Source organism: Ranitomeya imitator, chromosome 7, assembly GCF_032444005.1.
Source record: "Ranitomeya imitator isolate aRanImi1 chromosome 7, aRanImi1.pri, whole genome shotgun sequence".
NCBI classification, from domain to species: domain Eukaryota; kingdom Metazoa; phylum Chordata; class Amphibia; order Anura; family Dendrobatidae; genus Ranitomeya; species Ranitomeya imitator.
This window is the reverse complement of record NC_091288.1, coordinates 45,194,597-45,218,332: the sequence shown is the minus strand read 5'-3', so window position 1 is coordinate 45,218,332 and position 23,736 is coordinate 45,194,597. Positions and strand designations below refer to the sequence as shown.

Genomic DNA, 23,736 nt, shown 5'->3' with positions numbered 1-23,736 from the left:
AAAAAAAAGGAAAAAGCCAAAACAGCCTTGATTAGTCAAGGAGTAATTGGATGACTTGATTTCAAGCAAGAGAATGAATTGGTTGATGATAGCCTGCAACTAAGTGTAGTGGTTCTGTTCAGATGAATACATAACATACAGTCATAAGATCTTGACATGGTTAGAACATGGAAGACTCTCAGGAACACAAGGATTTTATTTTATGTATTTTTGTCCAAGATTAACTTTTTAATAAATTGTGAAGAGATTCTCTAGAAAGAATCTAGATTTATCATAGAGCTTCCGTGTATAGCAATACAAATTAGTCCTTATTCTATGTTCAGTTTGGGCGCATGTGAAACAATGTTTACGTCAGTATAAAAAAATCACTTTCCTAAAATATGACAAGAATGATATATCAATATATATATACATTGTTAAATTCCCTGCCATTCATCGTTTACTCGGCTATAGGGATGACGTGCTCCTATACCCACATGACCGCTGCAGCCAATCTCTGGCCTCAGACTTCTCATACAGCAATCATGTGGGTATACCAGCACGTCATCACTGTAGCAAAGAACCCAAAGCGATATGCATACAAGCAGGAAGTGCATTGTGGGTGGGTCTAAGTACTGGGAAGAAGCTGTGCAAGTGCACTGTCACGCCTCTAGTGCACTTCCAGCCTGATTTGCATAAGGTTTTATACACTAGATTTCTCAAGGCTGGCCCATGAGATCTTTTTTAAAAAAGCTATAACTAAAAAAGCTTTATTTTATTGGCACCTGTGCTGACATATTCCCTTTAAATGAACATTACAACCCGACTTAAAGGGGTTTTCCAAGATTTCTTTCCATTTCTTGACTATTAAAAAGTTTTCTAAGCTCCTTTCATATCTGTGTTGTTTGACAGCAGCGCCGGATCTTTCTTATGAGGGACACTATTAGAGTCCAACAGACCCCTGTTCGACATTATAGGGTCTGTCCGGTTTCCTTCATGGTGTCCATCCTTTTACCAGAGAAAATTACATGTTTTTTGTTTTTACAAGATCTGCAATGGAGCATCCGAACACAGATCAGAACTGGCTTACTCTTTACTTAAGAATAACTCTTTCCTTTTGCCCTCTGAAAATACAAGCAATATTCACAGATAATGTCTGTAATTTCTGACTGGTAAGGTCCATTGCCCAGATCCCCTCTCTAGAACACGTTTTATGGTCTTAAGGATTGAATTTTGGCAGAAGGGGCGAGGGCAGTAGAGAATGACCTCATATCTCCTAAAGACCTAATAATGCAAGTTGATTCATTTTTGCTAACTTCTTTTAAAGGTGCTGCTGTATTCTGCAGCATTAAAGGAGTTGTCTCAATTTATTAAATACCTAATATTGTAAAAAGTTGTAAGAACAAGCAACTTCGCAATTTGCCTCTTGTTCTCAATAATGGGGGGATTTTTTCTTTTTTGTATTGTACATCTCATTGCCTAGGTTCCTGGCCATTTCTGAGTTCCTGGCCAGTTTTCTAGGCATGGAGCTCAGGTTTGCTCTGCAGCTTGTAAGCGCTGCTCTTCAGTATCCCTGTGCTCCTCTGATGCTACAGAGGCAGGACTGCATCTGCTTGCTGCATGGTAGAGCGAACACTTGAGGCAACCATGCCGCTGGTCCGAACTGTCAATCTGCAGGAGCGCACCGTCCCCCGGCCAGCAGACAGAGGAGCTGTGTGCTCCAGAAGAAAAGTGATTAGACAACCCCTTTAGTAACTGGAATGGACACAAGTATCTTTTCCTCTGATTTCCTGATGTCGAAGGCCCACGTTCTAGGATGATTGATAGATTGTGTGAATAACCAAAAAGAAACTTGTGCAATAGTACAACTGCAGGAATAGCCACGGAGCATTTACAGGGGCGCATTTCTGCCACCAATCGACCGTTCACCAAATCAATTGTTGTTCTTCTAAAGGCACTTCTACATGGGTTGATGCAAACTCTATGGGGTCTTTAATACAATCCTTCATTTCCCATCCAGTTTTCATATTGTCGGAAGATCGTTCCTCCAGGAGGATGTGCTGCTAGCGACGATCATTTAAGCAGCATGAAAGATGAACACGCTCGTTCGTTGGCTGATCGCTGCCATGTTTTCAAAGACTAATGATCTAGATTCTAGAATGATAATTTGGGTGATGATTGCCCCATGTTGGTCTTTACATACATGCCTGAATTAGAGATGAGCAAACTTTAAAGTTCGGACTGGACATTTAATGTCAGAACACTGATTTCCCCCGGAAAGTCCGTTTCAATGTTGAGGGAGAGAATTAAGTTTGTGTCCACATACATTTCAATGAGGTTAATGTTCGGGTATAGTACTGGTACTAGAGATGAACTAACGTGCTTGGGATAAGGTGTTATGTGAGCATGCCTGGGTGCTAACCAAGTATCTTCGTCGTGCGCAAAAAAAAAGTTCGAGTCCCCGTGGCTGCATGTCTCGCGGCTGTTCGACCAACAATCCCTGCATGTGTTACTGCTGTCGAACAGCCGCGAGACATGCAGCCGCTGGGACTTGAGCATATTTTTTGAGCACGCCGAAGACTCTTGGTTAGAGCACATTCACTCATCACTAACTGATACCCAAACAGAACTTTTAGTCCAACGTACCAGAACCTGAACTTCCACAAGTCTGCTCATCCCTAGCCTGGATATGATGCAAGCTAGTGTGTTTCTATCCCAGGAATTTGGGATCCAAAATTACCATATTATTTTTAATGATATCTTAGGTTGTTTGTTTTGAATGACTGTATAAATAATCTAATGATCAGCGCTGATTTATATATTCCATCCCGGAGGTAATACGCGTTCTCTGCTTGTATTGAAATGATTATCTTTTTCCGGCACATTTGCATAAAGTCTAGTTAGCGTGTTGCCCCATCATGTCATGAAAAGTGCATGAAGTCAGCCCGCGTACTCCAGGGATATCCGCCCGCTGCACCCTCGCGCTTCCAGTCTGCAATTTCAAATTACGGCTTGGGCTGCACTGTAAATTGCGTGTTAATAGCGCGTGCTCCTAACAAGGGCCAGCACCATTTTATTCGCATTGTGAGCGCTTGTCACTCACGGATGACAAATGTACCTTCCCCAGCTTCTCTGATGGCCCCCTCAAAATCATACCCTCAAATCAGGCCGATGAAATTAGCCGCTGTGTAAATTGTGCGTCTGAGTGGTTCATTATCTAATCACGGTCAAAACCACAGTGATAAAGTAGATTGAAGCTGGGGGAGAGGTCTGCCAGATGATTTCAGGCCAATCCCGGTTTCCCATGGAAACTCAGACCCCGCCGAAATGATCAGATCATTGCTTGTAACTTTTTGTGCATAGTAACGAGGCAGTGGGGGGACGAGTCACTCTGAGCCGTATTTATTTAGTACTTGTCAATCTACTGATTAATGACGGGAAGCCATACATCTGGGAATCAGCGGCTTGTTTTCCCTCCCCCCTCTTTCCTCTGATCCAAATCACGTTGTTGATTCCTGACACCTTTCCTGCAGCTGGTCCTCTGATAGTCATTCATTCCCTCCAGCTGTAGACACAAAGTTAAAGCTCCTGCCAGTGTAATGGATCTTCCGGTCTTTAAACAGTAGCTCAAAACAGATCCACGGTGCTGAAAGTGTCCCTAATGGTGCTTCCTTATCACTTCTTATCCAAATCAAAACCATAAAAAAGTTCTGATAAGTCAGACATTCTGAAAGCTCGGCACTTTTGTTTTTTTCCTTGCAGTGAATTTTCACAAAATCTAAACAAAAAAAATTGGCACAAGAGATAAAGGAGTTAGATTATTATAAATATTTGGATTTGGGCGATGTTTCTCGCGGTCCACGAAAAATATTTACTGCAGAACTTGCTGTGAATCAGCAGCAAAAACGGTATGTGTTCCGTGCAGATTTTGCTGCTGATTTACCCCTTCTACTGACAGGTCGGATATCCTGTGAATTTTGCTGTGGATTTTTTTTTTTTTTATGTACTGCATATTTCATCTCCTGCATTATAAAGGGTCAGATTTTCTTCGCAACATGAGGATTGAATTTTAATAACTCATTCATAACGTTAGTAGTGCAATACGGAGCTGATTTGTGCGGCCTACACTAACAGACGGAAAACGCGTTGTATTCTAACCGGTATGCCTTGACAGTAGTAAACCCAACGGCATTTCCACGGCAGCATGGTACGTATTTGACATATGGATGAAATTTGTAAAATCTCATCCACTTGCCGGCTACTGTAATCCTCTGTGAATTTTACCTGTGCAAATCCACAACAAATACAACCTGCATGCGTTCACTCTTAAGCTATGCTCCCATATGGCATAAACGCAACTTTTTTATTTTTTTGTATGGAAAATCTGCTGCATTTAATAGACCAAGCAAATTGGGACAAAATAAGAGCAATAACTGGTCACTCTTGACCTGGTGACAAGGTCTCTTTAAAGGCAGCCTGTCATCACAAAATCACTGTTCAAACCTGGCGCAGGTATTCAGTGTGCCTACTTGCTTTCCTTCAATCTCTGCCCTTTTCCGGCTTCTTTAAAGCCAGAGCTGTCGATCAAGCTTATAGCGGGCCGGGATGCAAAGGAAGTAGATGAGAAAGGGCACAGAACTGTTTGGCCACTCCAAGGGTGTACTGAGTGCTTGTGCTTGGTTTGAACAGTCATTTTGTGCTGATAGAAATGCACTGGATGTAAGGGAGTCTACTTAGGCCAAATGAAAGACATTTTGCTGTTGGTAACATTAGGGTTTACGTCTAATACAGACACAAACACGGATTCATATAAGTCTGATGTGAAGCAGGCTTTTTTTATTATTATTCTTAAAAAATAATTTTTTCTATCCAGCTCCTTCCCTCATTTATAATTTGGATAGGGTTCAATTCAATTGAAAAATGTGACAATTGTGTCGTAACATGTTTGTGCACATCCCCTTTAATGACGCTGTTTCTGATGCGCCCTTGATCATTACTGACGCCAGGCACAACTTCAGGGAGACGTTATAGGACGCGCCACTGAAGGAACATTGAGCAGTCGCACCAAAGTGCTGGTCACCTATTGGTAATTAAGTTTACAGTTAGCAAGTAATCAAGAACTGAGCAAAATGTAATAATTACGACGATAATAAAGCGCTTTTATATAGCGCATAAAATTTTTATACACCGAATGGTGGCGGCACAGATTCCTTGCCCAACTGAGTTTACAATCTAATCTTTAGCCATGTCCAGGGATAAAAATGACTTCTTCAAGGTCACTGGAATACAGCATTGGCCTTTGAAGAAGTTCTCTCTTTCTTTTTAGTGTCGGTGCTCTTGCTCGTGGTATTATCCCCACTTTACTGTGCTGGTGCTTTGTCAAAACTTAAATTTTCACTGCTCCCTGACTCGATTATTTACTTTGCTAATTGTTCATTTTTGCTACTATTTCTTCTGCATATGGCCACTTTAGTAGCTGGTATTGTTGTAAGTGGCCTCAACACCAATTTTGAGGACACCAGTTATTGTATATATTATTAATTATTACACATATACTGTAGGATATGACCCAGTCTTACGATTGGTTGGATTGTTCCGGGCTTTTGATAGTTTTGTTTTTACCCATCAGAAAGCAACTTGGTGCTCATTCTAAGGACAGTCTGATCAGCTTTGTTTTCCTATATGTTTGATAATAATCATCTTCATTTTAAAAGTATTATCATTGGTGGAATTTATCTACTTGTCTAATTTAATTTGGAGGCTTTTACTTTTTTTTTAATTTAAGTAAGCCGTGGGAATTGATTCTTCAACAAAAAAAAACAAAACATAATGAAGACATACTTAAAGAGTAGCCATAACCTTAATTTTTATTTAATAAATCAATGGTATATATGAAAATAAGCAACGTTGTAATATATTATGGATAATCATAGAAAAGAAAGCGGATTGGCGCATACCGTCCCGTGCAACAAAATCCTTTATTGTGGCATCATCATACCAACAGCAGGCAGAGAAAACACTGGAGCAAATACAGACGACGATCGTTTCACGTTGCGCTTCAACAGGTCAACTGTTGAAGAATGCAAATGTGTCCTATGGATATGTGCACGAAAGTGGAGACTGTGTGCCTAATCCCAGCCTTTTTTTTATGATAACCTCGATATGTTCGGCATATTTGGAATTTTATTTTTAAAATTTTACTTTCTCCTTTTTTCCCTAGGCGCCTTTGATGACGATGATATCATCCACGTCGAAGGAAGTGTCAACCCAGTGCGGGACATTGAGATTATCCACGAGGAGCTCCGCCTAAAAGATGAAGAAGCCATTGCAGCCGCCATAGATAAGCTGGAAAAAGTAGCCGTGCGAGGAGGAGACAAGAAGTTAAAGCCAGAATATGTAAGTAGTACCAACTGCAAGAGTAAGAGGTTTATCTTGATTTTGTTTGTATTTCTTTTTTTTTTTTTACATTAAAATTACGGTACTTACAAAATTACAATTATATAAGCTCAGACATATTTGGGAGCCGAAAAGTTGCATGTTCATAAGAGAATAAACTACTCCTGAATGTTTTATTTTTTATTTTACTGCCATAATTTGGAGTACTGTCTTTTTGGAAAATCGAAATTTTAATGTTTGTGCTTAAAACAGAAAAAAAAAAAAAAAAAATATATATATATATATATATATATATATATATATATATATATATATATATACACACACATATATATATATATATATATACACACACACACACACACACATATTATTCATTTTATTTTTTTCCTGTTTTATATATATATATCTATGAGTATATATACACGTAATATAAATATATAGCTTTGCATGAGAATATATATATATATATATATATATACACACAATGTACACTGTATATTGTAAAATAACTCTCTCTCTCTCTGTGTATATATATATATTTATCACATATACTGTATATATATATATATCTCATATATGATATATATATATATATATATGAGATATATATATATTACAATATTGTGTGTGTATGTATGTATATATATATACACATATATATGTATATCTATATATCTATCTATATATATCTGTATGTATATATATATATATATATATATTGTGTGTGTATGTGTATATATATATATATATATATATATATATATATATATATATATATATTGTGTGTATATATATATATATATATATATATATATATATATATATATATATATATATATATATATATATATATAAAATCTCATGCAAAGCTATATACCGGTATTTATATTACGTGTATATATAGTCATACATATATATTGTATATTTATGTATTAGAGAAATAAAGACACCGAAGATGCATGTGGGCTCACATGCTTTTGATCCTTACAGCAAAACTATATATTTACATATTTATGTACACACATACTTATATAAAGTGTATATATATAACGCACATATATACAGTATATATTAATGAAAAAAGATACTGAAAATCCATGTGTAAATATATTTATATATTAAAGAAAAAAAAAGAGACAAGATGCATGTGGGCTCGCACGCCTTTTTATCCTTTATAGCAAGTTGAAATACAGAAGAAGTTCATTATTCTTTGTGTTTTAACATGATCGCTGGTCAAAGGCCACTTGTACTTAAAGTCATTAGAGAGAAGATGCTTTCTCTGCTTCCAACCTCAGGTCACGGTGATGAGCTAATGAAAGAGCTTCCACAAGTCCTCTCTCAATGTAATGTTCAGATCACTTTTTAAGGTTATCTTGTTGATGCCTCTGATTATTCAATGTCAGCTAGGTGAATATTTATAGCCAGTGACATTTAATAGGATGTAAAGTGTTTTTTTTCCTGTATTTCAAAAAACTTTCTTTTTTTTGGTTATGACAAAGAACATTTTAGTGAATTTGTAAAGAATTTGAAATTCCGTTTTTTTTTTTTTAATTAAAGTTTGAAAACAAAACGGGACTTTCTATTTGTGTTTCCTGTCCGAATTTTTGATCCCACCTTGAACTTTCTGTTGTCCATTGGATAGTGATAAAATTATCTGCCATTTGGGCCCCTATCGGGGAAACGGGAGGTCTTTGTTAATCCTATGTTTATAGGTTAATAAAGATAACCTGTTTTATTATTGTACATGTATGTCTATGGGCAGCAGATTGATATATAGGTGTGTGGGGAGCAAATTTAATTTATTAAAATCCTCGCTTATTCTGGACTTAAGAGTCCAGTAGGCGGTCCTAATCAGTGGTGCAAACTTTCTCTATATGCATTCTTATGTAGGGAAGGCTGTCAGTCACTGACAAAACTGCCTACTGGACTCCTTAGTAGAGATGGGCGGACATCTGGATGTTAGGGTCTAGCAGGTTCGGCTGAACAGTTACAAAAAGTTTGCGGACCAAAACAGGACCCAAACCAAGATACCAGTCACTTAAATGGGGAGCCTGAACATCCAGTGTTTGCCACGTTGTCGTGTGCATGGCAGCGCAGCAAACACCACAGAGAGCCACGGTTCCCACACTGTGAGAAGACAGCGTGAACGCTCAGCTATGTTCGAAGGTATAAAGTTGACCTCCAGTCATTGGTGTCGGCTGATGGGACTACTGCTCCCATCAGCCGACTCCTACTGCCACTAATAACAGTGAGAGCAGAAGCGGCAGTTCAAATTCACCGTTGTCAAAACTCTCCCAGTGAACTGCGGTGAACTCGCCTCTGCACAGTGAGACTTTCTCACAGTGCTAGCCTGGATCTCACTGAGGTCACCGCAGTTCATTTGCCATCTGGGAACGCAGCCTCAGTGACCTGCAGTAACCTCGATGACGTCACCACTAGTCACTGAGGCTGCGAGCAGTTCAGTCACCAGTGGTTCTCAGCCTGGACAGTTGCATCTTGGCACAATCCAGGTTGAAAACTGTTTATCCCCCAGACATGGATTACGGCGTGGGACAGAATGACTGAGAAATGAGGGATATTATTGTCTCTTATTTTAGTTTTATTACAGGAGACGAGGGATTCAGTTGAATTAGGTGTTAATTGAGTATAACTGTGTTTATTTTTAAATAATAATGGAAAAGTGTGTTTTGTTTTATTTCGATTAAAAGACTTTATTCTGACTCTGTGTTTATTTACAATACAACTATAGAATTAGTATTAGACACCCCTCCATTACTAAGCCGTGGGCTTGATGTCACCTGACAATACAAAGGGGACATCAACCCCACAAATATGACCCCACTTGCCACCGCTACAGGCAAGTGGGAAGAGGTGGGCAAAGCACCAGAATTGTTGCATCTAATAGATGCGCCTTTTCTGGGTGGCTGTGAGCTGCTATTTTTAGACTGGGAGGGGAAAAATCCATGGCCCCTTATCAGCCTGAGAATACCAGCCCCCAGCTGTCTACTTTAGCAAGGCTGTTTGCAAAAATATGAGGAGGGACCCCACGCCGTTTTTTTTTAAATATATTTAAATAATTAAAAAAATACAGCGTGGGGACAACTCTATTCTTGATAGCCAGCCTTGCTAACGCTGACAGCTGAGGGTTGCAGCCCCCAACTGTGAGCTTTGCCTGGCTGGTTATCAAAAATACAGGGGAACCCATGCTTTTTTTTTTTTTTTATTATAAATTTTTTTTTTTTTTTTTTGCAGCGCAGGAGCCAGCTGATGAATACTTCCATCAGCTGCTCCTGCTCTCACAATGATTAGCTGCAGCAGGCGTCCGCTGATGGGAGCAGTATTCCCATCAGCTGACACCAATGACTGGAGGAAAATTTTATACCTCCGATCACAGCTGCTGGCTCACGCTGTTTTCACAGCGTGGGAACTGCAGCTGTCTGACTGGCGGTGATGATTTCACCACCGATCAGAAGCGGTGTTTGCCGCGTTGTTATGCAAGCAAACACCTGGTGTTCGGGCAGCCGAACCCGAACAGTTACACGGACTTCTTGGTGAAGTCCGCGTTCGGTGTCCGGTACGGACGCCGAACTTTACTGTTCAGGTTTGCCCATCTGTACTCCTTAGCCCAAAATAAACAAAAAAAAATTCAATGAGCAAGCGAGACTGAGAAGTTGCTCATAGATTTTTTTTTATTTTTTTTTTAAAGTAAACCGGTTGTGTGTTTTGCCACTGCTATTGAGGCTATTGATTGCCACCGCTATTTTTCCAGATATCCTGTGTCGCAGCGTTAAACTGAGTCAGATATGCACGCCTAAGTTGTAGGTATTGAAAGAAGAGGCCATTAAGAAATCCAAACCCTTGGTGTAGTTTAATGATTTTAAATGTTCCATTTTCTATTTACTGATCTAAAGTCTGAATTCCCCTTGATTCCCAAACTCTGAAACCAGTCACTTATAAAACTCCATCAATTGCTGATTTTGCCGTAATGTGCTATCCCTTATCCCCAACAGTGTCTTCCCCCTGTCCCACACCTTATACATCATTGCTAAGGTCGGGGTCTGTCTGTGTACTTAGTGCCAACCTCCAGTACGCATATGGGCTGCACCCATTTTTTGTCTTGAAAGACCAGTCTATCATTCTTGCCCATACTGTCTTTTTTTTCCCACCCATGAAAATGTTGCATCTGTGAAGCTATAAAATATATCCATAGGTCTGGAATCTTCAAACCTCTCTGTTTTGTCCCTTTGAAGTGGCAGTTTTATCCTTGCTTTTCACGCACACCATCTCAGTTCTCTGAACAATGCTGGTGCCTTTTGGGATATGGGAGGAGGGATCCAACATGGGGAATTGTGAAGCAAATACAGCAATTATGGCATCAAAATCATTTTAATGAGTCCCCCTACCTATCACAGACAGAGGTCATTTACACCACGCATTTATTTTGGATCTAAATCTATCTAGTAAGGGGTTAATCTTTAACGCTATATAGTCCCCGTATTTGTACAGACCACCACACCGAGATATTTAATGCACTCCTGTCGTGTACCCCTGCCCAACTCGCATGGCATCGACAATCGACCATTTACTCTCAATCTAGCAGACGGTGACCAATAGAGAATTTTGACCCAATTTTGACCCAATTTACTTACGACCAAATGCCATTTTGCTTAATACCTTCCATAAATCCACTCAACGCCATCAAAAGCTTTCTTAACCTCGGTGGATATTATTGCTCTATTTCCAGCATTTTTATTACTCATCTGTGTGTTAAGATATAGGCCTCTAATGTTGATAACCGTAGATTTGTTGGGCATAAATACTGTTTGGTCTTCATGGATCACTTCGTTAGAATTTTATTTAACCTATTGGTAAGTACTTGGGCAAATATTTTAATAGTTACAGGGAGTAGGGATATTGGACGTTACGATTCTGGGAAATCAGGACTTTTTCCACGGTTTCAAAATTGGAACAATAATTGCTTCATTAATAGATGTGGGCAATCTTCCTACCGATTCGCCCTCCTCAAAAAAACTCAAAAGCTCTGGTAACAATATCTTCCCATATTCTTTGCTGAATTCTCCTGGGATACCATCGGACCCCGGAGCTTTTTTATTTTGGAGTTTACGCACTGCCTCCTCTAACTTTTCTGCCATTAGTGGCCTGTCCAAGAGCATACTAGAATCTACGGACAGTCGTGGAAGCTTTATACTGCCGAAGTATAGGGATAGATCATCGTCTTGCTCTGTTGATTTAGACTTGTATCTTTCTATATAGTATGTCCTTAATGTGGATAAGATATCTGATATTTCCTCTTCTGCTGATATTAGTTTATTTTTATGTGCAGACCCTTCTTGCATCTTTACTATTGTTGCCAGAAAATGTCTCGCACTATCCCCCTCAATATAATATTTTTTATTGGTGAAGATACGCCCCTGGGACGCCAACCCCATTAGATGATCCGTCATGTTCCTCTGAGATGACTCCCACTGGTTCCTATTAGTTTCCGATGGATTTTCTATATAGTTGGCCTCTCGCATCATGACCTCTTGCTGCAGTTCCTGTGATTTCTCCCATGTTTTGGATTTTATTTTGCTGATTTCTCTTATGTAAATGCACCGAATGAAAGCCTTCATCGCATCCCACACTACAGTCCCCCCGACTGTTCCCTCATTGTTACCCAACTATTCCAAGATACTAGATGGGAAGGACCCTTGAATGACTTACAGCCAATAAGGATGTAGACGCCAAATAGGCCTTCCCAAGAGCCCGCCCTCACCTCCTCTCCCCCACCATTAACCGTGGTGACTAATCAGATATATTCCTAGGTAGGAATTCTATAGATTTAATAAAAGCCAAAATGCTACTATTACCTATAGCCAAATCTAAATTGAAGTTTTTTGTTTTTTTTGTGATTATCAGCCATAGCGCTGCCATTGCCTAGCCAGTTGCCTCTTGCCGACTCTATGCCCTAGAGAGCCTGCGAGCGCACCTCTGAAGTTGGCTAGATCCCAGGATCTAACCAGGTTCAGTCCCCCTGTGCAAAACTGCCTCTGCTTGCAGCCTGGGAGGCAGCACAGTTTAGACCAGCAGCATGACCATGCTGTCAATCTTCAGGAGCACACAGTTCCCCCAGCAAGCAGATTGTCAGGAGGCAAGGGAGCGTTGCGCTCCTGAGGGAGGATAGAAGATGCAACAAACCCTGGCACCGCTCATTTCCGAATCAGGAGGTGAGCTGCATTGATGACGTTGGAACGTGCTCATATCTTCTGGAGTGTTCAAAACCTGCAAATATCGAGGTCCAACCTCGTAACAGGAGAAAAAAAAGGTGTCATGGTTTTCTTATACGGTACTTAAAATGTAATCTGTGATACTGGGAGATTGCACATTCACATGTGTCAATTATGGTGTTTTCACATACTGGAAAAAAAAGGTTTTTGAGACCAGCTCACCGCTGCAACTCAAGGCGTGCAGGAGCAGGGAGCTCTATAATGACCAAATGTAGTATATCCAAAAAAAGAAAGGTAAATTCCAGCTCCTTAAAAAGCAAGACTTCATTGAAGAAAGATAAAATTGGATTCCATATGGCAGAATAAAATAGACAAAAACCGCCGGAGTGCGTTCGAAACACGTTGCCATTTTATCCTTACAGATGGAATTTAATTTTATCTTTCTTCAATAAAGTCTTGCTTTTTAAGGAGCTGGAATTTACTTTTCTCTTTTTGGACCGTGTTTTCATGACCACTTTGTATAATCGCAAAATATAAGAAATTGACAACAAGTCAACGATGCTCAAAGGAGACCATTCCCTGGTGTTTCATTGGTTTTGGTCAAAATAAAAAAAGTGCAAAGCTAGAAAAAAAACATAAAACATCCAAATAAAGTTTGTTCTACTATGCGTTTGTGACTATTTTGTTTTCTTATATATTTTACTGAACTTCTCTCCAGCAGTCTTGTACTTTTTAAGTTGTATTTTTTTATATTCAATCGGTAATAGATTGGCCCATTTTTCTCCCTGCCTTAAGCTGTCCATGCACATGAGATATCTGCCAAGCGAATGTTTTGGCTGACAGCTATCTCTCCCAAGTGTCTCGTACATATGAACACTTGGTTCAAATGAGTGTCCGTGAGTTGAAAAAGAGAAAGGGGAAAGCTGCTGCCAGACACTTCTGACACGAGCTTACTATCCATGAAAATAAAAAGTGGTGGGCCGTATAAATCCCAAGAGCCCAATCCTTCTCTTTCCCAACAACATCTGTTGGGTGGTTGTGAGTCAGGAGAACCCCACACTTATGAGATGGCCGTTCACTCTACCCAAATTAGGCTGGTTCTGCCAGCCTTCATCTAATGTCTGTAGCGGTCTTTACTCTTCTTTGTACTTTGATTGGTTCTAAGTCACGCATAGAATAAGAGTCTCCTCTTTCTTAGAATTCTTCATAACTCTCATACCGGTAAGCCAATATCATGTAGGACATGTCACAGTCCCAAATAAAAAATGGCGCATTTCCTTCCTAAATATGCTGCACATCACGTACACCAATATCACTTTTTGAGTATATTTCATGTAATAAAGTTCCTCAAGGCCTCAGAAATGACACTGGAATCAAGTGTTGGCTTCTTATTTACCTTAGTCAGCACTTGAGAGGCTTGACATATGCCCGCTTGATATTGGAAATGCTCCTACTGAATAATTTGAGCGGTTCCTACCATAGATAGATATGTAGACTCTCTTTAATTCTGTTCATTGATATTTTTCTTTTAGGCTCTGTCCCCACCCAGCATTTTTGCTACTTTTCTTTTTTCTACAACCAAAACCTGTCCCCTTGGCACTAAAAACATGGCGTTCCAAGCGTACGTTTTTCGCTGTATTTTTGCAGTGTTTTTTTGGGTAAGGATTACGCGTGTGCTTTAGTAACTTTAATTTTACTCACCAAAAACTTTGCAGTTTTTGCAGCTTGTTTTTTTTCACTTTCTCATTGCTTTTTATTGGTGCATCGATGCCAAAAGAATGGACATGCTACAGATTTCAAAATCGCTGCCATTCTTAAAGGGAACCTGTCACCCCGAAAATCGCGGGTGAGGTAATCCCACCGGCATCAGGGGCTTATCTGCAGCATTCTGTAATGCTGTAGATAAGCCCCCGATGTTACCTGAAAAAGGAGAAAAAGACGTTAGATTATACTCACCCAGGGGCGGTCCCGCTGCTGGTCAGGTCGGATGGGCGTCTCCGGTCCACTGCGGAGCCTCCTATCTTCTTTCCATGACGTCCTCTTCTGATCTTCAGCCACGGCTCCGGCGCAGGCGTACTTTGCCTGCCCTGTTGAGGGCAGACAAAGTACTGCAGTGCGCAGGCGCCGGGCCTCTGACTTTTCCGGCCGTGGCTGAAGATCAGAAGAGGACGTCTTGTAATGAAGATGGGAGACGCCGCAGCGCACCAGAGACGCCCATCTGACCTGACCAGCAGCGGGACCGCCCCTGGGTGAGTATAATCTAACGTCTTTTTCTCCTTTTTCAGGTAACCTCAGGGGCTTATCTGCAGCATTACAGAATGCTGCAGATAAGCCCCTGATGCCGGTGGGATTACCTCACCCGCGATTTTCAGGGTGACAGGTTCCCTTTAAGTATAGTCTTGAAAAAACAAACGTGTTCATGACGTTTCTGAAATCTCATCGCTTTTGCTGGTACAGTAAAAAGCAGCTTTTTGCAGATGCATAAAAAAAAACCGCAGCAAAACGATGCTGAATGTGAACATGGTATGATAGCTAAAAAAAAACAAACCTGCCCTAATTGTCAGTTTTGCACAGTGTCACAGGCTTTCAATGCAACTACAAGAACATTTTTGCACAGATTATTTTTCTGCATTTTTTCCCATAGGGTAACGGTGAATTGATGAAGTGGTACTGTGATATTGTCACATGTCTGTACCTAATTGTCCGAAGTAGAGGAAATCTTTTTCATAAGGGTTTCTTATGAGTTTTCATAAGATTTCTGCCCACAAAACCACCTCTTGTTAATTTCAATGGGAAATCCATTTTTAAAGTTTTTGCAAAGAAAAAAAAGTGATTTATGATATATTGAAGTTGCGCGGACACATGCAGCTTAACTTTATGGAATGGAAACAATCTGCGTGCGGAACTGCTGCGTGTCAGCAGGCAAATCTGCAGCAGAATTCTGGGGGTCCGCCACAGACTTTGGTAGTGAATCCCCTTGAATATCAATTTTAGATTTTTCTTTCCAAATGAAAAATGTGTTGTCTGAACATACCCTTAAAGGGGTTGCCCAGTTAAAACAAGCTGTCACCTATCTGCAGGATGAGTGGTAACTTTCGGGTTGTGAGAATCCAACCTCTGAGACCCGCACCGATCAGCAGATCGAGGGTCTCAAATCCTTGTTACAAACTAGAGCGGCAGGTCGGACACCAGACCGGCCTTCCGTTCATTCCCTATGGGGAGCTGCGTTCAGCCTTTTCCCATGGGGGAATGAATGGAGCAGCGCTCGAGCGCGCACTCTGCCCCTTCATTCTAACAGAGAACAATAGTTCCCATCCTGTTAATCGTTGCGGGTCCTAGCGGTCGAACCTCCACCAATCGGCAAGTTGCCACCTATTCTGTGCATAGGATATAGCTTATTCTCAACCCAGACAACCCCTTTAAACTAATGCTCACTTATCTAGAAGCGCAATGCTTTTTGACGCTGTATTGTAAAAGCACGATTGCCTGTAAAAAAAAAAAAAAGCATTGCATCTGCAACGTGTGAACAATCCTTAATGGGGATGTTAAAGTAATGAAATATATTTTGAGCACTTATGACTTAACCTGCCATGTGCTAGTTAAAAATTTATTCCAGGTTTTTTTTTAGCAGCAAATGTTGACATATTTCCGTGCATGTGACTTTTTTTGTAATTTTTTTGTTTAGTTTTTTTTTTTCTTGTCTTCCCCTTCGTATGTGAAGTCTTGTTGCATGTCTGCACATAAGCTGCTCCTGGCCACTCATCGCAGTAACCAGCTGGGCCATTTCACCTGCTGAAGCTATTAAAGAGGACTCTCTCCATAGATTAATCCCCTGCGACATTAGGGTTTTTTTTCCCCTTCCGAGCACTGACAACCGGAGTAGGCATTCAGAGTTTGCAGGTGGCCAGTGTGACGCACATAATTGCCTACAATTTTAGGCAATGAATAAAAATGGTCTACATTACTTGTCAAAGGTTGTATATGCAGTGCCAAGGGAGATCTATGGGAAGCCTTTTAGGGTTTAAAGAACATTTAATAGCCGGGCTGCACAGTGCTTTTTTAATCATAATGCATTTGTAATATAGCACTTTGATCTTCTCCTCGTAGGAAACGGTGTTACATTAGCCACTTTTAAAACATTTTTGCGAGTGAAAATTTGCAACGGCGAGAGTAAAAAGTGATTATTCTTTTAGGTAGAACGTGTTGGATTTCATTAAAAAAAAGTTTTAGCAATCCCCCTTACTTGTTAAAATCCGTGGGGAGCCCCCGTTCCCGGGGTGTAGCAAATTAGCTATGCTATTGGAACTTTTCTTTTATTCTGTTTTTTTTTTTCATCTCTTTTTCTGATGTGGCAGAAAGCAAAATCTTCAATAAGAAAAAAAAAAAGTATTTATAGAATACACATTTTTTTTAGTATATTTTAGAATAAATCCATAATTAAAAAAAAAAGTTATTTGTGCCATTTGCCCCCACCCCCAATATAGTAGAACATTTAGATCATGATTTATCCATAAACAAAGCTCACCTCCGCTCTTTAAAATAGGCATTTTTTTTTTCTTAAGGGGGCAAGCTTGACCCCTCGGAGCAGACTTTTTGATTAACACCTGCTTGTTCCGAGGACCTAACCACATGCGGCTTTGAGATATACAACGGCAAAACTGATCAGGGAAGGCTCGGAGGGATCACTTTGTGTCACTTGCTGTTTGCAGTTTCCATTTCACAGACGATTAATCTTTTTGTGAAGAAAGGCCACTGAAACAAAGCACATTGGGCTTTTCCTGCAGTTACTACTCCTGAATGCACAGTAGCCTACGAGCTAGAAAGCCTTTAGGTTTCCTGCCGAGAAAGATGTTCCGAGCCTGAATGCAGCTGGTTTGGGGTCAGCAGAGCAAACCTCTTGCCATTGTGTAATGGAGGCATTGGCACGGCTCGGTTTTTACAGGCGCGGGTGGCGGAAGGAGGCAGGCAAACAATTTTTTGGCAAAAAAAAAAGTAGAGGTGGGGGTGCAGCTTATATATAAAGGGATGCTTGGCACAGCGGCTATCATTTCCGAGATCTCCCCTTGCCAACAATCATCTCTGTATCTCTTGCTTTGGCTTTTGATTGAAGGTCTCCCTTCATTGTCCACATTCTCGTTGCCGTCTGTGTTAATAGGTGTTTGTTTATCGCTTCCAGGACTCTTTGAAGCATGCCACCTCGCCATCGCAGCCCACCTTATTGTGCGCTGGAACCGTCCTCAACGGACATTTTTCTGATTCTGGTTTTCAAGCTAATAATTAGGATACAGGAAAACCTTTCTCACATTTTTTATTATGCTTTATTTATGGTCTTTGTCTTTTTTTTTTCTTTACTCCCCCAAAAAATTCACGTCAAGTTCCCCGGACCTTCCTAGCTGCCACCGTTACATTACTGAGCGTCTCCGCAAGATAAATAGACATTCTGCAGTCTATAAAGACGCGCCGCATGTGCGTATACGCAGGTTTACCACCTGCGTCTCTGTACGCGTAGTGGAGATGTGATTTCATAAAATCCCCTCCACTAGGATGTACCATGTACTAGGATGTTCCGAGCCTGAATGCAGCTGGTTTGGGGTCAGCAGAGCAAACCTCTTGCCATTGTGTAATGGAGGCATTGGCACGGCTCGGTTTTTACAGGCGCGGGTGGCGGAAGGAGGCAGGCAAACAATTTTTGGCAAAAAAAAAAGTAGAGGTGGGGGTGCAGCTTATATATAAAGGGATGCTTGGCACAGCGGCTATCATTTCCGAGATCTCCCCTTGCCAACAATCATCTCTGTATCTCTTGCTTTGGCTTTTGATTGAAGGTCTCCCTTCATTGTCCACATTCTCGTTGCCGTCTGTGTTAATAGGTGTTTGTTTATTGCTTCCAGAACGCTTTGAAGCATGCCACCTCGCCATCGCAGCCCACCTTATTGTGCGCTGGAACCGTCCTCAACGGACATTTTTCTGATTCTGGTTTTCAAGCTAATAATTAGGATACAGGAAAACCTTTCTCACATTTTTTATTATGCTTTATTTATGGTCTTTGTCTTTTTTTTTTCTTTACTCCCCCAAAAAATTCACGTCAAGTCCCCCGGACCTTCCTAGCTGCCACCGTTACATTACTGAGCGTCTCCGCAAGATAAATAGACATTCTGCAGTCTATAAAGACGCGCCGCATGTGCGTATACGCAGGTTTACCACCTGCGTCTCTGTACGCGTAGTGGAGATGTGATTTCATAAAATCCCCTCCACTAGGATGTACCATGTGGACTCTGCGGATTGGACGCTGCGGCTGTACGCAGCGTCCATTCCGATGCACATACACCACGTGGAAACATACCCTTATAAATACTGTGCTTCTGTCCATCCATAATAGTTAGGCAGATTTGGTAATCCGTAGAGATAAGCGAACCCGAACATTACAGTTTAGAGTCCGTACCGAACACCTACTGTTCGGGCATTGACCCCGCACACGGACGTCTCCAGGAGGTCCGTGTTACTGTTCAGATTCGGCACACCAAACATCAGGTGTTTCCCACACTGTCATCTGCATGACAGCGCGAGAAACACCGGCGGCTCTAGTCTGCCGTAAGATTATTACCGTCGGTCAGATGCCTCTCCATTACAAACTGCTGGGCTTGATGTCACTTGAAAATGCAAAGGTGACATCAACCCCACAAATATGAACCCCACTTGCCATTACCATAGGGCAAGTGGGAAGAGCCGGGCAAAGCTCCAAAATGAGCGCATCTATTTGATGTACCTTTTTTGGGGGCGGCTGCGGGCTGCTATTTCTCGGTGGGGGGGCCAATACCCATGGCACCTTACCAGCCTGAGAATACCAGCCCCCCAGCTTCCTTCTTTACTTTGACTGGTTGTCAAAAATGGGGGGAGGGGCACCCCACATGTTGTTTTTTTATTATTTATTTAAATGTAAAAAAAAAAAAAAGTGTGGGGACCACTCTATTCTTGATAACCAGCTATGATTAAGCTGACAGCTGAGGGTTGCAGCCTTCAGCTGTCAGTTTTGCCATGATAGTTATCAAAAGTAGAAGGATCCGACGTCCTATTTTTAAAATGTATTTATAGCGCAGACGGTGGTTCATGAATGCTCCCATAAGCTACCCCTACTCTCGCTGTTAAAGCTTCAACAGGCGTAGGCTGAAGGGAGTAGTACTCTCTCATCAGCAGACGCCTCTGTGACCGGAGGTGCATTTTTTATCTTCGGTCACAGCTGCTGGCTCACGCTGTCATCTGACAGCGTGGGAACAGCAGCTCTCTGACCAGCGGTAATGATCTTACTGCCGATCAGAGGCAGTGTCATTCAGATGACAGCGTGGCTAACAACGGATGTTAAGGCCCCCCTTTCATCTGAATGGCATTTGGGTTTGGCTACTGTTCTGGTACCCAAAATTAACTGTTCTGTTTGTCATTTACATCCAGGGGTTCGCCCATCACTACTAATCAGAATAGGTGGGTAATAAGTCCTCTGAAACGTTTCTCAAGAATAAAAACAGAAGCTCTGTTCACTTTGTCTTTTGTTTGCATTTGCCCCAAACGTAAAGGACGTGAACTTCAAGTTATTAAATTGCTTTAATTAGACGGCATGAAAGTAAGCAAGTTTGCAAATGACTTGCTTTTTCATACTGCTGTCATTCTCCCTCAATGACCACTTGTATATTACATAGTGTACAACTGATTTCCATGGAGCTTGGCGACTAGTGCCTGCCCAAACCTTGGCCGAGAGTGCTCAGAAGTTACCTTCCAGAAGAGGGGATAACTCCTAACATCCCAGACACTTCTCTCTCAGCCATTGATTTTTGTACAGCAGTTAGTCGCTCACTTCCTTCCTCCCAGCTCCTGAAAGGTTGCTGTTATAACTCTTACAAAATCTCCATCCTTGATCCGACGAGGGCAGCCACATTAAGATGGCCGTCGACCACCATGCAGCATATCCACCCTGCAGCATCGACTTCTCCCAGATCAAGCCTCCTAATCACTGCTCTCTCTTTCCTGAGCCATGTGCTTGTTTAAATGCCATGTTATCTCTGTTTTTAATACAGTTATAGGAGTGTGGGCTCCAGAACAAACCACTGATAGCTGAATGTATTAAAGCAGAACTTGTGCTGCACTTTATAGTTCTACTAATGTGTTTTGTTATACTCATGTTTATTTTCTTTGTATTTGAACGACAGAAAAAAAAACACAGAAAAAAGGCAAATTGGACTTAATTTCACACAAACCCCCAAACATGGGCTTGACAAAATCGTTGGCACCTTTCCAAAAATTTGGGTAAACAGCTCTGTTTCAAGCATTTGATGCTCGTTCCAAGTTTCCTTTGGCAAGTAACAGGTGTGAGCAATTTGAAAATCACACATGAAAACAGATAGAAAGGGAAGAAGTTGACTCAATCTCTGCGTTGTTTCTGTGTGCCACACTATGCATGCAAAACAGAAAAAGGAGAAGAGAACAGTCTGAGGACTTGAGAACCAAAATTGTTAAAAGAAAATATCAACAATCTCAAGGTAACAAGTCCATCTCCAAAGATCATGATGTTTCTTTGTCTATGGCACACAACATAATGAAGCAGCTTTAACATCCCGTTACACTGTAGCTAATCTCCCAGGGCGTGAACGGCAGAGAAAAATTGATGAAAGGTTGCAATTCAGGTTGGTCCAGATGGTGACATTTTAATGAAATGCTATGGCAGGAGGCCAAGGAGGATCCCACTGTTGACACTGAAACATAAAAAAAGCTAGACTGCAGTTTACCAAAATGTACGTGATTAAGCCAAAATCCTTCTGTGAAAACGTCTTGTGAACAGATGAGACAGAGATAAAACTCTTCAGTAAAGCACATAATTTTACTATTTACCGAAAACTGAATGAGGCCTACAAAGAAAAGAACACCGTACCTACAGTCAAATGTGGTGGAGATTCAAAGATGTTTTGGGGTTGTGTTGCTGCCTATAGCACTGGGTGCCTTGACTGTGTGCAAGACATTATGAAATCTGAAGATAATCAATGGATTTTGGGTCGCAATGTAGTGTCCAGTGTCAGAAAACTGGGTTTGTGTCCTAGGTCAGGGGTCTTCCAGCAGGACAACGACCCCAAATATACTTCCAAAATGCACCCAGAAATGGATGGAAACAAAGTGCAAATGACTTCTGAATTGGCCAGCAATTAGTCGATGATCTAAATTACATTGAACACCTGTGGAGAGATCTTAAAATTGCTGTTGGTAGAGGCTGCCTTGACATATGAGACCTGGAGCAGTTTACAAAAGAAGAGTGGTGCAAAACTCCAGCTCAGAGGTGTAAGGAGCTTGGTGATGGTTATAGCAAGTGACTGATTATTTATTCCAAAGAGTGCGCAACCAAATATTTAGTTGAGGATGCCAACAACTTTGACAGGCAAATTTTGGGGGTTTTGTGTGAATTTTTTTTTTTTTATGTGTGGTTCCAAAACACACAAAGGAAATAAACATGTGTATAACAAAACATGAGTAATTGCAATCATTTTGTGGGAGAAATACTTCATTTTCTGGAAAAGCTTCAAGGGTGCCAACACTTTTGGCCATAACTGTATATACGGTAAGTTTTTTTAGTCCATCATAGCCCATGGACACATCTGACATGTAGATCAGTTTCCCGGCTTATACCCCAAGCTTGGTATAAAGATATTTTCAGACATAGCTGAAAAAATGTGATGACAAACAAATAAATGTTATAAGGATTGTCCATACATTGATACAGTTTGGTGAGATAAATGTCCAATCTTTTAAAATGTTACTATTTTTTTAACCTTTTTTTCCATTACCTTTATTATTTGTTAATACAACAACTTTGATGCTTTTGGGTTATCCGGTCCTTTCAGTTACATTGGATTGTAAGATGAACGTTCCCAGAAAATCTGAAAAGTTACAAAGGTTTTCTTCCGCAGAAGATCTATAGTTGGGGTTTTTTTCTGCTCCATTTCTATGGGCAGAGTAAATACTTGACCAAGCAATAACTTTTTGAGATAAATGATTGTGTCTGTGGTTTCATACTGAGATTCCAGCTTGTCATTCATTTTAATGATTTTCTTTTTCTTTTTTCTCTATTAATTTTCCTTAGGACATAATGTGTAAAGTCAAATCCTGGGTATTAGAAGAAAAGAATCATGTCCGCTACTACCATGACTGGAATGACAAGGAGGTACAGTATCCGTTTTTAGTATTACGTTGATGTTTATTTTTATTATTGTGAGATGCGTTCATTGTGTTTCTTGGCCACACAAATAGTGATGAGTGACTGTGCTGGGATAAAGTGTTATCTGAGCATGCTCATGTGCTTAGGCTTCTTTCACACTTCCGTTGGTACGGGGCCGTCAAAAAAGCGTCGGTGCAACGTACTGACACAGTGGTGATTTTTTGCACAACGTGGGCAGCGGACGCAGTGTTTCATCGCGTCCGCTGCCCATTGTGAAGTCCCAAGGAGGAGAGGGTGGAGTTCTGGCCGCGCATGCGCGGTAGGATTTGCATGACCCGACGTACGAAAAAACGTTCCCTTGAACGTTTTTTCGCTACAACGGTCCGCCAAAAACCGACGCATCCAGTGCACGACATATGGAATGTGTGTCCATACGTCGCGATGCGTCGGTAATACAAGTCTATGGAGAAAAACCGCGTCCTGCCGGCAACTTTGCAGGATACGTTTTTTTCTCCAAAACGACGCGTTGCGACAGAGGCCAAACGACGCAAGTGTGAAAGTAGCCTTACAGAGTATCTTTGGCGTGCTCGAATAATAGATCATACTTTGACTTGGCAGCGATGCCATATATATATATTTTTTTATTCAAAGAAAAGAGGGGAAATAGTGTATAGCTAAAGTATAGATTGCAGCCATTGGTGCATGTAGATGGGGGGAGGAGCAGTGGGGAGAGGCTCCTGCTGCAGCCAGTTGTCTTACAGTCAGGATAGTGAGCAGGAGGAGGATTACAGCTGATCACCTGGAACACAGAGATGATATTCTTCTGTATGCATTTCTCAGTTGGACATAAGAGGATTTTTTCGGTGTGTTTTTATTTGTTACATATAATTTTTTTTTAATATAACTATACATAAGGAAGCTTCAGCTTACATAGTTGCCTGT

General features: G+C 40.9%; 1 protein-coding gene across 1 annotated transcript in view; it reads left to right on the top strand.

Moving 5' to 3' along the window:
* OLA1 (Obg like ATPase 1) overlaps positions 1–23,736 on the top strand; it is a 216,206-nt gene that overhangs the window by 98,281 nt on the left and 94,189 nt on the right. Inside the window, exons 5-6 of the mRNA XM_069733169.1 lie at positions 6,200–6,375; positions 22,720–22,800. Coding sequence (XP_069589270.1) covers positions 6,200–6,375; positions 22,720–22,800 — 257 coding nt within the window. The remainder of the gene's footprint in view (positions 1–6,199; positions 6,376–22,719; positions 22,801–23,736) is intronic.